Source organism: Euprymna scolopes, chromosome 2 (genome assembly GCF_053919585.1).
Source record: "Euprymna scolopes isolate OS-2025 chromosome 2, ASM5391958v1, whole genome shotgun sequence".
Classification (NCBI taxonomy): domain Eukaryota; kingdom Metazoa; phylum Mollusca; class Cephalopoda; order Sepiida; family Sepiolidae; genus Euprymna; species Euprymna scolopes.
The window spans coordinates 190,540,052-190,555,122 of NC_136483.1; the positions used below are offsets into that span (position 1 = coordinate 190,540,052).

At 32.5% G+C, this 15,071-nt stretch overlaps 1 protein-coding gene across 1 annotated transcript in view; it reads left to right on the forward strand.

The window, feature by feature from the left end:
- LOC145300015 (cytochrome P450 3A8-like) overlaps nucleotides 1-15,071 on the forward strand; it is a 35,906-nt gene that overhangs the window by 13,645 nt on the left and 7,190 nt on the right. Inside the window, exons 7-10 of the mRNA XM_080144450.1 lie at nucleotides 2,189-2,337; nucleotides 3,944-4,068; nucleotides 8,474-8,594; nucleotides 13,136-13,293. Coding sequence (XP_080000576.1) covers nucleotides 2,189-2,337; nucleotides 3,944-4,068; nucleotides 8,474-8,594; nucleotides 13,136-13,293 — 553 coding nt within the window. The remainder of the gene's footprint in view (nucleotides 1-2,188; nucleotides 2,338-3,943; nucleotides 4,069-8,473; nucleotides 8,595-13,135; nucleotides 13,294-15,071) is intronic.

Below are 15,071 nucleotides of genomic sequence, written 5' to 3' on the forward strand. Positions count from 1 at the left end.
CCAGTGTTTTATCTTATGCATTGAGTTTTGTGTACTGGAGCTTGAAATTAGGTGTTTAAAATGGTCATCCAATGTGAGTATGCTATCAGTTATATCTCCATCTGAACCAAAACGAATGAGTATCCTTCTACTCTCTAGAAATTATCCAATATACGTTTAACTCTATAATGTGTGGTGGAGTACAGGGCCGATGTGAGTATAATGTTAGTTATATCTGAACGAATACAAATGAGTGCTCCTGCTACCTAACAACTTTTGGTAAATTTTCGATAGAAGCACAGGACCAACATACACCGAAATGAAAAACTGAAATGGAATCTATTTAAATCTGATTCAAAAAATCCCAAAGATTCATTGTAATGGAATCTTCCAAATAAATTGGTTAAACTTTTGTTTTTGGGGATTGAAAAAAGAAATCATTTTCAGGGATATGTCATCTCTAACAATAATGATCACCGACTGCAGGAGTGTGATCGATTGTAGAGATCTTCCGAGTATTAATGCACTGGTTCTTGTATCTGTGGGGACATTCTCATCTGCAATGTGGCACTGTATCAATTGATGAGATGATTCCAATATTTTTGCGATCCCTTATAACATTGATTCGGTTCTAAATTCCTAATTTTGATACAATCACCTATTCTTATTAAATCTCTATATATTTGGCCAACGAGTTGGATGCTTTCATTATTCATTTCAGGTCACTGTAAAAACCCATGTGATACGTGCATATATTTTCACAAACATAAAACTACACTTGTGGAAGGAGGAGTAATCCATAGATTTTCGTTTTACTGATAGTTTAAAATCAATGGAAAATAAAGTTTTAAACAAAAACAAACAAAAAATACAATTAAAAGAATTGTTTTTAGCATCGGAAAATAACCACAAATTTTTCCTATTTCGATACCAATCCGATACTCTGAAAGTTCCGTATTTTTCAATTTCCGATTCTGATTAGTTTTATTTGATGCAGATGTTCAACCATTTCATATTGTATGAGATTTTCTTCTCATGTTGAAGGCCTTCATCATCTATTTTCATTCCATCTTGTCTGGCATTTTGACATCTGTGTTCAGATATGTGAAATGGCAGTTTCTAGTTTTGCTGGATAAACTTATGTTCCCCCTTTAGGCTTGATTTGATTTTGAGCCATGAAAATCAGGAACATACTTCCGTTTTGAGGTAATACAGGATATCGATAATCGAGCATGTTTCTTGAAAAGCAGCTGTTACTTAGTAGTGTTTAACCTTTACTGCCTCTGCCGAATTCTGCAAGTGCTACTAACACTATTTTGTCTCCCATACCCAAATTAGGACACGATGCAGAATCATTTTCCTTAACCAATCTCTTTTGAAAATGTGACTTTGTTGGTTTAGCAACGCGACACACCACAACCTAGGCGAATTCATCCACAAAGCAATTGCTCCGGGACCACTCCGCGGTTTGCAAAGACGCCTGGAAAGCACTCAATCAAAGCCAACGTTGAACCAAGCTCCAATCTATTTTCTGCCCATCACTATCTAGGCCACTGCAGACCATCATAGTCTGCATTCATCCAAAATGTTGTGTTCTATGGGAGGAATCGGCTGAATTGATCAAACAAGCGTATCTCTAACCAGGTCTTTATTTATCCTTCTTTCTCTAAAGCATATCATTGTTACTTTGTAAACATTTCTTTCATTTTTCCTCGGTTTATTTTCAGGTTATACAATGGATATTATAGCTTCAGGTTATACAATGGATATTATTTTCAGGTAATACAATGGATATTATAGCTTCAGGTTATACAATGGATATTATAGCTTCAGGTTATACAATGGATATTATAGCTTCGACTGGATTCAAAATTAATGTAGATTCACATCAAAACCTCGACAGTTCAGTTGTTAAAAATGTCAGAGAAATTCAGAGATCGATTGCTAATAAGTTCTCTCCTCCCTCTCATGATGACGTCATTCTTTATTAGGTTCTTTTTACTTTCTTCCCTTCCCATCTTTTATTTGATTTGGCCTTTTAACTCTGCCAGACAGCATGTCCTTGAATTAAGTACAACTAAACGAAAAATAACTATTATTTAAAACTAGTTAACATACTACGATATATGACGTACAGACTAAAGTGTTTACATCAAAATACAAAAACACTGTTATTTTGTAAACAGATTTTTCTTTTTCGTTTATCCAGTTTATTTTCAGGTTATACAATGGATGTTATAGCATCGACTGGTTTCGGAATTAATGTTGATTCACAGGAAGACCTTGAGAGCCCAGTTGTTAAAAATGCTCGAAAAGTTTTTGCGAGTGAATTTTTTTTATCTCTGCAAGGATTAGCAAGTAAGTAAAAAAAGGAATACATAATAAATATTCAAATAAAAAACAAATTTCAGTGATAAAACTTGTAAATAAAACAACTTTAACCAAAAATAATTATACGAAGATCGTTCCTAAATAATGCATCCTATTTTTTAACTAAAAAACAAAAATAGTTGTAGAGCTACGAGGACGGGAGTGGTACCATTAAAATGAGCGATCTTTTGTTCTCTAGAATTTATTTTTCTACAAAGTCACCGCTATTCTCAATGTACCAGCAATGAAATGGTGGTTGTGCATGGGCGTTTATAGTGCCCTTTATCATACGAAGATCATTCCAAAAGTAAAGCCTCATTTTATTTTTACTAAAAAAGTTGAAGATCTATAAAAACGAGAGTGGTACCATTAAAACGAGCGACCGTTTACATTCCAGAATTTAATTTTCCACATAGTCAGCACCATTCGCAATGCACTTTTGCCAGGAATTCGATGACACATCTCTGCTTCTGACACACGTCCATAACAGGGATTGCTTTCTTAGAGTCTCACACCATCAATATCTGCAACAGAGAGATGAAACTTTCAGGTCATGAATGCATAAGGTCAGTCATCATGACAATGCAATATGCAATCCTTTCCCATCTATTTGAGCAGAATAAAAAATTGGAGGCATTACTTTTGGAACAACCTTTGTAGTTTCATAATAATTTGGTTACTTTATGATCTGGACTCAATAGTGCGACCACAGAAGGAAAACGCAGAACACGGATTAGATGTAAGAAAGATATATTAACCGAAAGGGTTACAAGGATAAAATAAAGGGTAAGTGGAGCTTGCTATCTGGTGGTGTCCAATATGAGTAGTCGTATGCGCTAGTACTCCTGCTGATTCTACATTATTATGATATTATCCCCTGAGAGGGTTATCTCACATCGTAATATAATACTGAAGAACCTATGATGCAAGTAAGTTTTAGTCTCACAACATTTTAATAATTGAATAGCAATAATAATTTAATTTAACTTTAAAATTTATATAAAAAAATAAATAAGATAATATTTGGAAAAATAAACGATCTTACTTTAAATAACACAAAAAATGAATGATTCATGCCCACAATAATGTTATGTTTAACTCTCACTGTCATGGCCGACCTCACTCTAAGGGCAGATAACTCTCCTTTGTTTTGTAATTCATCTTTTTTATTAACTGTCACAAATGTAACACTAAAGTTTGAACGAGAACAAAACAGAGCAATATAGATTGATTGTCGACATCAAACGAAGACATTTTATCCATATTTTGTTTTATTTGCACCTTTTCTCTTTTGAGATCAAATATAAAAAAATAAAAATGTTGGATCTCAAGATAGGAAAGATGCAAATAAAATCGATAAAATATTTTAGTTTGATATCACCAATAAATCTACGCTATTTTGTTTTGCTCTCATTTAAAATTCAGTGTTTTTTTTTTTTGTGGTAGTTTAATAATGAAATGGAGATGAATTTAAATTAATCTTAAATAAATGACTGGTTATGATGAATGTTTGTACATTTCAATTTTATTTACCAATCCTCATTACACATAAAATGGCTACATTTAATTTCTCGTGTCCTTCTTTCAATTTCAGTTATTTTTCCTACACTTGCCAAAATTTTGAATAATTTTAAACCTGTTCCCGCATTTGGAAATATACATTTTTTTATTGAGTTTTGCAAAGAATTGGTTGCAGAAAGAAAAAAAGAGAAAAACGTTGTAAGTCTTTTTTTACAAATAAACAATGTTTTTATTATTATTTTCTGCAAGAAAATTGTCATTCTTTTCTTCTTAAAATTATCTTCTGAGGATATTTTATCCATGATAATGATACGAATTAGTAAAAGTGTGAATTAATTCGCTTAAGAAAATATTGATTCTGTATAGGGTGATCATTACAGAGGAGGCATTTTCAATAATGACATAAAAAGAAGAATGATTAGGACAATATAAAAACATTTTCAAAGTAACAAATTGCCTTTTGTTATTCAGAAATAACAGATCACTAGCACTATCTTGCATTGTTACTTTCAAAAACTTGTATTGTTAACACATTCAAAGGTTTTAAATAATTTTATGCATCATTTTATGGAAAATAATGTTATATGTGAGAGTAAAGTATGGTGGGGTAATTTCCAATAAATTGTGTATTTGTATAAGTGATTTAAAATTATGTGCATTTTTGGTATTAAAGGCCACTTGTGAAAGAGCACTAAGACAACATTGTAAATAGGTTGTAGAAATAAAATTATTTTAACTAATATTATGCTATGCAAGTAATTTTTTAAAAATAAATAGTACAAGAAACATATAATTGTTCATGTTATGTTTGATAAAAACACTGTTCCTATTTACTATGCCTCCCCACGGGACAGAGCCAGACACCAGGGTCGTTTTTTAACGTGGAGAAAAGGAACAAAAATAAAAAATTGTCTCAGTCGTGAAGGATTTCTCCTCCACTGACAGAGAACAAGAAATTCAAGTGCAGCATCTGAAGAACAGATACTACACTTTGATCCTGTTCCGAAGAACAGATGAAAACTGATCAACTGAAGCATGAATTTTAAAAGATTTATTAAACAAATTTACAAGTTTAATGATAATTTAGATGATGTGAAATAATTATGTTAGTGTATTTGTGAGGCACCCATTGTTTACCTCTCAATAATATGTAAGTAATTCAAAAAATAAATAGTATAATACAAGCGGTCTTTTTAAAGTAAAGCCTCCTATTTTTTATTCCGTCCACATAGAGCAGAGGGGATTGCAAATTGCATTGTTATGATGACTTAACTTATGCATTCATGACCTGAAAGTTTTATCTATCTGCTGCAGATATTGACAGTATGAGACTCTAAGAAAGTGCCCCCTGTCCTGGATGTGCATCGGAAGTAGAGACGCATCATTGAATACCTGGCAAAAATGCATTGAGAATGGTGGTGACTATGTAGAAAAAAAATACTGGAACCCAAAAGCTCGCTCGTTTTAATAGTATCACTCCTGTCTTTGTAGCTCTTCAACTTTTGAGTTGAAAATAGAAGGCTTTCATATTCAATATAAGCATATAATTGTTTATCTCAGTTGAAATAGATTGAACAATGTCAGATATATTTATTAAGCTGATTTTTATTTTTATGTCATTAGTGGAAAAATGTCTCCATATCACCAATCCCTAAGATTGGATTAAGTCTTTTCATTTTAAAAATTGAGGTATTTTTATTACAAAGACAATCATATAATAATAATAAACAAAAACTAAGTAAAATCAAATATTAACTTATTCATTATTTAATTGGAATTCATTATTGAGATGAGTATTATTTATTAATTTATGCTCTGACGAACTGCAGACACTTGTGCCACCACAACGTAGACACCCTCGACAAACCCGACAGGCAGCTAAATCCCACCCCCACACAGTAGAGATCCCTAGATGTAAAAGATCTTTCTACTCCAGTAGTTTCTTCCCCAGAACTGCTAGACTCTGGAATCCCATTCCAGGTCCCTGCTTTCCTAACTGTACTGACATGCAGAAGTTCAAGTGTAACGTGAACCGACATCTTGCTGCCCAAATCCCACCATAGTGCCCAGCAGTTGCCGCCCCTGACAGTAGCCCCCTACACCAAAGTGGCAATGTGAAAATGTAATAAAAAATAAAAAAAATTTATTCATTGCAGACTATTATCCTCATCTTTATTAGTTGTTATTTCACGACGTTTGGATCAAGTAAGTCTCTGGCCTGCTTTGGGTAGGATTGAAACAACTATCTCCAGACAATGCTCACCTGGAACCGTAAAGATTCAATGTCTCTATCCACTGCGCTACAGACGCCAAAGGGCGATCAAGGTTGGATTTTTTGGTCTTATAAATCCACATTTTTTATTTATTATCTGATCTTCCATTATCGGGTCCATACCAAATGGTATATTTATTATTTAATTGGAATTCATTATTGAGATAAGCATTATTTATTAATTTATTTTATTGCTGACTATTATCCTCATCTTTTTAGTTGTTGTTTCACGAGTAAGTTTCCTTGGCCAAAACGTGGTGAGATGACAACAACTATGGAAGGCAGTAATTGCTGAGAATGCAGTTAGGAGATTCAGAGTTCCTATCCGTTACCACCTGAATAGTTGGCCGAAAATAAATTACGAACTGTAACAAAATAAAGAAAAGAAAACTCGTACAAATAAGTAATAAGACATTTTTTTTTTCAAACGGTGGATATTTGTAAAGGAAAACGGTTATTTTCTACCAAAGTATAAATATATAATAATGCGGTAATTCTTTTTTGGCACGTCAGCATGCCAAAAAGTACCCCACCAATTGCCAAATTTCATTCCGTCATGAAAACAACTTTCTAAAGAAAAAAAAAGCAACTTGTTTTAACATTTTTATCTAGCGAAAAAACTATAAAATACATATGAGAAACCACGTTTGATATTTTTTAATTCCAACAATGGAGCTGAAGTTAATGTTTTCGAATGTAAAACAAAATACATTTATGTAGCGAATAAACATAGAAATATATATGTAAAAACATGTGCAATATTTTTTAAAAATCCAAATCATGTAACAGGGTGTAATTGGCTTTTTTTAATTATACATAACTTCATCCCTGCCGCATAAGATGGCTAAACACACATGACTGTTCGCTGAATGGGATGTTTTCAAAAACGAAAATAAGAAAACATGGCGTAAACAATAAACCCCCTTCCCCCAGCAGAAAGAAATGAAAAATGGTTGTAAAGTAAGTTATAACGCCTGATTGTACCCAAATTGTATCGTCAATGATTAATGTTTTGTGGCTGTAATACTTTCACAAATAAATAGTAAACATTCATAGTTTCTAAACGGAAGAATCTGTAAATATTTTTTTAAAAACCCTGAACAATGTTTACGTACCGAAAATGGCGGCGATTTTTATAGTTGATAACTGTTCGTTTATTTGGTGGAATAACCGAATGCTTGAATTGTAGAATGAATACTTCTCATCCGATCACCCGCACCGGATATTTCATAGGGAGAAATCATTATTTATGTCAGATGTAAGGGATAAGAATATGCATATGTGTTGAAAATTTGTAGACAGTTAATGACGGTTAACACCCAGGAAAAGAAACAAAATGTATAAAAGAATGCGGTGTAGAATGGTGTCGTAAGAGTAAACGGTAAAGTGGAGTGAAATTTTAGCTACTTCCTCTTTAGTTTAGGACGATGATAGTCATGGCGCTCCTCAGACTGAATGTAATTTTTTAATATTACGAAAGAATGTGTATGTAATTGCAGTCTATAGTTAGATAACGTAATGGCTAATGGCATAAACATAGTAATTTTTTATGTGCCATCTATTGTCCTCAACCTAAGGTAGTTTCGTCCAGAGGGGAAAAATTGCGTTTCTTTTATTATATACAAGATCATCCCTCCTTAATCAAGCTACCTTCCTATTCCTTTATTCTATAAGATCTTTATATCATTATTTCTTATTCTTTCTTGTATTTAATTGTATTGAACTTAATAAATAAATTGTATATCTTCTAATGTCACATGTATGGCAAAACCTCTAATCCTATTCTGTGGTTTTTATATCCATTATTTGATATCCCAGTTTGGCTTATTCTACCTTCATCGCAATATCTCTCCAGCTTGTATTTCTTCCATCTCTATACTATTTACGCTACATCCTAGATACTGCAATATTTCTTTCCTAATTTGCTTATCGATAGACGTCACATTTATTATTTGCGACTTAGAATTCCCTCTCCTTTTCTGATGATATGCATTAGGCTTCGAAATATCTAGGTATAAAGAGCATTTATATCCCTTACTCCTGTATTTTGTTACTAATTTTTAATATGTACTGCATAAAATTTTGCTTAGACACTGCCATATGGCAATTTCACAATACAATCTCCATCCCGGAATGGTGGTATCCCGGGGTTCTGCTGTATATATATTTGTCAATTTTTTTCTTTAGTATCTAAGCTCCACCTTTTGTGTGTGTGTGTGTGTGTGTGTATATATATATATATATATATATATATATATATATATATATATATATATATATATATATATATATATATATATAATTTTCCTAATTTGTCACTTTAAACTGCAGGGACGAAAAGATCTGCTGCAATTGATGTTGGATGCTCAACTTGAAGGCCATGAAAATATAGACAAGAAAACTGAACAAGAAATGAAACTGGAAAATATAACGGACTGGAGAACAAAAAGAGGTAAAAGTAATTTGGTTATCATAAAAAAATACCTCATTGGCAAAGGTAACCTGGTATTATCTGGGTATGTAAATATGGTCTTAGAAAAAGCTTATATGGAAGAAATGAAGAAACTGTCTCTTTAAATAAAACCCAATTTAAACTTTTATTTTTTCATTCTTTAATAACAGTTAAACTCTTCCAAAGAAATTTTGTTTGAATTTATTAAAGTAATTCATTGTTTATGTGATTAGAGCTTTAGACATTCCTTTCATAAACATGAACGAATAAGAAGCACAATTTTTGTGATAAATTAGCTTTCATGCAAAAATAGAATTCAAAGGGAGACAACTATGATAAATATAGGGAATTTAACAGGCCATGGGGATATAAAATAGCATCAAATAATAGATGAATTATAAATAACATTCAAATATAATAAAAACGAAACAAACAATAAAGAAATTAAAGAAATTTATTGTTTACTTGATTAGAAGTTTGGATTTTCTTTTCAAAATTTATTACACTTCCAAAAACAAGGAAGTGTGAATAAAATAATAAATAAAAGAAAATCTTTTATGATTTCCTAGGTTCATATTGCTAGTGCTTTTATCTTTTTGTTTTCATAATACTTGGACAGATTTGATGGTTTATTGGTTGTTTTTGTTTTATGGCATATCAACCCTTTTCAGGTTATTTAATGCAGAATCCAAAGATTTTGAATAAAGATTTTTTTTATAGAATATATTTGTTGTTTTCAAGTCGGTTTCTATTTAACCCATGGTTGGGACCCTAACAGGTACTACCACTCCGGGTTAGAGTGGACCTGAGAGCAATGGCAATTAAAGGGTGGCTCCACACTCCCCAAAGCCTGCAAGCTGGGGCCTCACCATTGGATATAGTTTAAGGTCATATCCAGGACCAGGACAGATTTGAGCTGAAATTGCAGATTCTGTTCAGAGAGAAAATATCAGGTACGTATCTTTAAGCAATAAACTACTAATAAAAAAATATGGATTCATTGTAAAAGGCAGACATTTAAACAAAGCTCTCCTCTGCTAAATAAAGCCAACCTAAATTACTCACAAAAATATAATAGCAAATATATAAACAATAAATAAACAGAAAAAGATAACAAATAACAAGAGAAAATAATAAAGTCATAATAATAATAATAATAATAACAACAACAATAATAATAAACTTGAAACAGTGACCTGGTTTGGTTAATATAAATTTAAAATTTTAAACTTTACAATTCAAAACGTCATTTGGATATTATTTCTAGAAGGATGAATAGCTTAAATACTTAACAAAGTATTCCTACCGGCCCTATGCTTCATATTCTCGTACGAATAATAGAGGGGAACCTATCTTCCTTTTAATCCAGGAGGAGCTTAAACTCCTTGTATTAAGTAGATACTTACCATAAAGACTTGTGTGTGTATATGTATGTGACTCTCCTGTCTGTAATTGTAACTGTCCCTTGATGTGCGTGTGATAGTGCACGTCCCATCCTATTTTTATCTCATGAAAATGAGATCAACACTATCCTTTTTTTTTCTTTTTTTTTACATAGGCATCACCACTTATCAAGGCCAAGAGGCCACTCGAAGATAAGGGTTAAAGAGTGTACAGTAGAAATTGGACAATATAGTAACCGTTAGTAATGGAGATTCGGTAAATTTGTTAACTTATATGGAACGGCTCATGAAAAACTGTGACAGGATTACAGCTGAACTAAACTTGGGCCAAAAAATGAATCATGATAAACAGAAGTGATAAAAGCCATAGGACTCAGAAGAAAAATTCGAGTGTCATGATCGACAGGGTCTCTCTTTTTGGCCAACATGGGAGACCATGTAGCAATCCTGCAAATGTTGACTCCCCTTCTAATTTCAGGAACAAGATCACAGGCGAAAAACAGGAAAATAACCTCTCTACTTCCAAGTACAATACTAACACAGACAAAACACACGAAAGCAATATTGAACATAACAGCAAACCAAAAACTCATAGAAAGAAATGAACTACAAAAGAAAACAGAATAATTCTACGACACAATCAATCCAAAAAAGAGAAGCTTCAGGAAACGAATGAAAAATCTATGAGACATATCTACTGACTACCGGCAACTGAACAAAGGATTGTAGACCAAGAGAAGCTGGTGGAAATGGAACTCTAATAAAACATTGTGTAACAGATCAAGAAACGTCCATTACTGAAAACACGTAGAATACTGTGGAAACATTAATACTGAAGAAGGAGAAACCACAAAACTTACTGAAGAAAATGCAAGAGAAGCTGAAAATATGTGATTTATTTAGGAGGATAAAATAAAACTACCATTACTAAAAAAATGAACAGGAGAAGAAATTAAAATTAGAAACAGAAAAATATATCTCAATAAATACTATCACAGATTTAAACAATTTAATATATGCAGGAGCTAAAATCTGAAACAAAAACTGGCTAAAACAAAGTATCTACAAAACTTGGATGGAATATAAGACTGAAAACTCAGATCACTAAGCTTAGGAAAAAGCTAAACCCATAAGTAGAATGAAGGAGAATAGAAAATTGGGGAACAAGAGAATCTAATGCACAATGAAAGACTTAAGAAAAAACATGAAGAACTAAAACAAGAGAAGGAAGACTGGGACAATGCAAATTCAAATTGGAACGGTACAAACAAAACAGTATCTTTGGAACAAATGAAAGACAATTTTATCAATACGTGAATGGAAGAATAACAAGAACAGAACAACCGAACCCAACTGGAAAATATCAACAATACAAAAATATATACTAGTGCATATAGATTTAATAATCAATTCAATAAGAGGATCACATCAATAGTGGTAAGGGATATAAATATTCTTTATACCTAAGACACCAATCACTTTTGGAGTCAAATATAAGAACAGCCTTAAGACCACAACAGAAACACCAAATGGTTGAAACACATGAAAAATTAACTCCAGGAAATTGAAGAAGGGTGAAAAGGGGAAATTAATGAAGAAACGCTAAAGACGACCTTAAGAAAATTTTCAAACTGGAAAGAAGCAAGCCACTAGTTCAAAAAAATTCATGACACTACATGATAGATTGGTGCAAAGCCTGATAAGATGTACCTGCAAAACAGAAGAAGCAGAATGGATAACCAAAGGAAGAATTATGTGAATACATAAAAAAAACGTTGAAAAGGGGATGACCCCCAAGCAACTACAGGCCAATAACCTGCTTACCAACTATGTGGAAAATTTTAACAGCACATCTAAGTGAACAGATTTACTACTCTCTTAACACTCATGGACTACTTACTCCCCAAGGGCCAAAAATTATGTCTTAAAGAAAAAAAGAGGGACACACAACTTATTATGCATAAATCAAAACATCTTGAGATAGGTAAAAAGCAGGGGAAAAAACACAGCCATGGCATGGATTGATTACAAGAAAGTCTATAATAGAATCCCACAAGCATGGATAATTGAATGCCTAAGAATGTATAAGATATCTGACACGATTATTAATATTATTAAGAAAGCAATGGAAACCTGGAGATTAGAATATCAGATACAAGTTTACAGACACAGAATAAACCACCTCATGTATATGAATGACCTAAATATGTTTGCAAAAAGAAACAAAATGGAATTGGAAAAGCTGATAAACACGACCAGAATATTCAGCCAGGACATTGGAATGGAAGAATGTACACTACTAGGGATAAAAAAAAAGGGGGAAACTAGAGACATCAGAGGGTATTGAACTGCCCAATCAAGAGGAGATGAGCGTGTTTGGTGATGATGACACTTACAAATATTTGTGTGTTCTGAAAGCAGCACCATCAAATCTACAGAAATGAAATGGAAAACAGTGCCTGAGAAGAACAAGGAAACTATACAACTAACAATACCCAATGCATTATACCCCAAAAAAAAGACAATACTGACCGACTCTATGTGAAAAGGAATGCAGACGGAAGAGGACTAATTAATGTAGAAAACTGTGTAGAAAGGACAAAAAAAAATTTGAAAAATACATAAGTCCGAACATAGAAAGATTGATCACTGCAAGAAGAAGAATACAGGAAACGATGAAACCAGAAACAAAAAGACGAGAAAAAGAAAGTGGGAAGAGAAAGCATTACATGGACAATTCCTAAGAATAACAAAAGAGAATCATGAAAACACTTGAACAGAAAAACAGTAATTCTGCTGACAGATGCACAAAGCAACACGATTAAAACTAACCACATTAAAATTAAATAAAGCACAGGAAAACAGTAATTGGAGACTCTGTGAACAAAGAGACGAAACAATAAACCACATATGTGAATGCAGCAAGCTAGCCCAAAAAGAATATAAGGATAGGTAGGACTGCATAGGGAAGGCAGTAGACTGGGAGCTCTGCAGATAGCTCCACCTTGACCATACGGACAAATGGTACAAACAATGAACTTGATTTAACTGATAATTTTTTAATGAGATTTTTTTATTTTAATTTGTAGTTTGTTGGTACGAATTGACGTTTTTTTTTTTCTTGAATTTTCTTACCAGGTTTGACAGATATAGAAATCATTGCTCAATGCATGGTTTTCTTGGTGGCTGGATTTGAGACCACAGCATCCACACTTTCGTATTTTGCCTATTGTATAGCACTGAACCCTGATGTCCAGGATAAACTTTGCCAAGAAATACAAGAACAACTTGGACAGGTAAAATATTATTAAATCTGTATAATTCTAAGTAAATACTGCAGAAGCAAACCAATTAATTTGACTAAAATTGATAAATTGATCTTTTTATAAATATATTTATCCAATTTTAAATAAAAATCCATTCTTCTAAAACTGATAACAGAATTATATATTTTGATGTTCGAAACGTAATTTCGTTTATCACTACTATGAATTAAAAGTCAACCAACAGAGAACCAAGATCAAATTGTAATAAACTCTACCTAAAATTATATATAAAGGGTGTTTTTTTAGAGGCGGCGAACTTTAAATTAACATCTCTATTTTCTTAAATTGCAGATTTGGCAACCATCGGTTATTTGGAGTTGAACTTGGTTTGGCAATTCGTCATCACGAGATTGGCCCCCAAACAGCATTTGAAAATTGTGCAAATTTATTATTTTTTACTGAGAGAAACATTTGATGAACAAACAATTTCACACACACACACACACACACACACACACACACACACACACACACATATACTTGTGTGTGTGTGTGTGTGTGTGTGCGCGCGCATGCATAATTAAAGCGAAAAAAGAAAATTGTGTATATATTTATCAATGTTTCGTCTTTATTTTTCAAAATTAATAATGTTATTAAAAAAATCAAATACGAAACATCTGGAATATCAATGCTTTTTGCTTATTGTTTTTAATATAGATGTTAACAAAACGTGGGACGGTACAAAGTTTTTTGTTTTTGGTTTTTTTTTCAAAGATTTGACGTAAAATAGCTAGCCTGGGTCTAAGTTATGTTTATTTTTCTGGTATAATTTTGCTGTAGACTGCATTACGTTCAGAGTTTATGAGTTCTGATTCAAGAAGCCTATGGCAAGATTTACTTTAACGAGTTTAACTTTTTTAAATTCAAAGGAATGGTCATGGTGTAATATATATGAAAATAGTGAATTAAAAAAAAAAATTTCATCTCTTTTATATTCAGCCAGTCTTTGCTTTAGTGGACCCAACTGAACAAATTTTGGAGGTACTCCTCCTTCCAGAATGATCAACATTTTATTAACATTATCGTGGTGAGAATAACGACTCTCGAGCCTTCCAAGTACTCTAATCACTGCGCCACGGATTCTTGCACAAAGACTCATCTAAAAAAAATTCAGAAACGTAAAATGAAGTGCTTTAATAGTATTGAAATGTTCACTTCTCCATTTTGATTCACAAAAGTATTAGGTGTATCTGCAAACTAATGTGAAAAGTCATTCAACTTAGCATTGACCTTAGAATCAGATACACATGAAAGAAAAATGACTTTGAATTTAACGCAAGAAAAATAGCTCAATCTTGTGCAACGTCAGGTTTTTTGCTAGTAATATATATATATATATATATATATATATATATATATATATATATATATATATATATATAAATGCCATAAAGACCAATAAAGCAATAAAGCTATTGAACTAAGAAATATTTTCTAGAGGAGATCAAGCACTTTAGACCTCTAACACACATGAACTAGATGCTGACAAGAAACATCCTAAAAATCTAGAGAAAAACAAAACAGAATTATTAATTTACTCGACAAAGATCTTGCATATGAAAAGAGTTGCCGTCCGATATTTCTGCTATTCCAACTATTCTAGCTGTTTGAGCAGCTGATCCTGAACAGTTTTACCTCAGTTGCTGAACCAGCAATGACTTCCCCCAACAAGCTGGATTTCAACCTTTCGAATCCACAACAAACCAACTACTAAATGCCACTTAGTACATAGGCTGCAGAAAAGATTG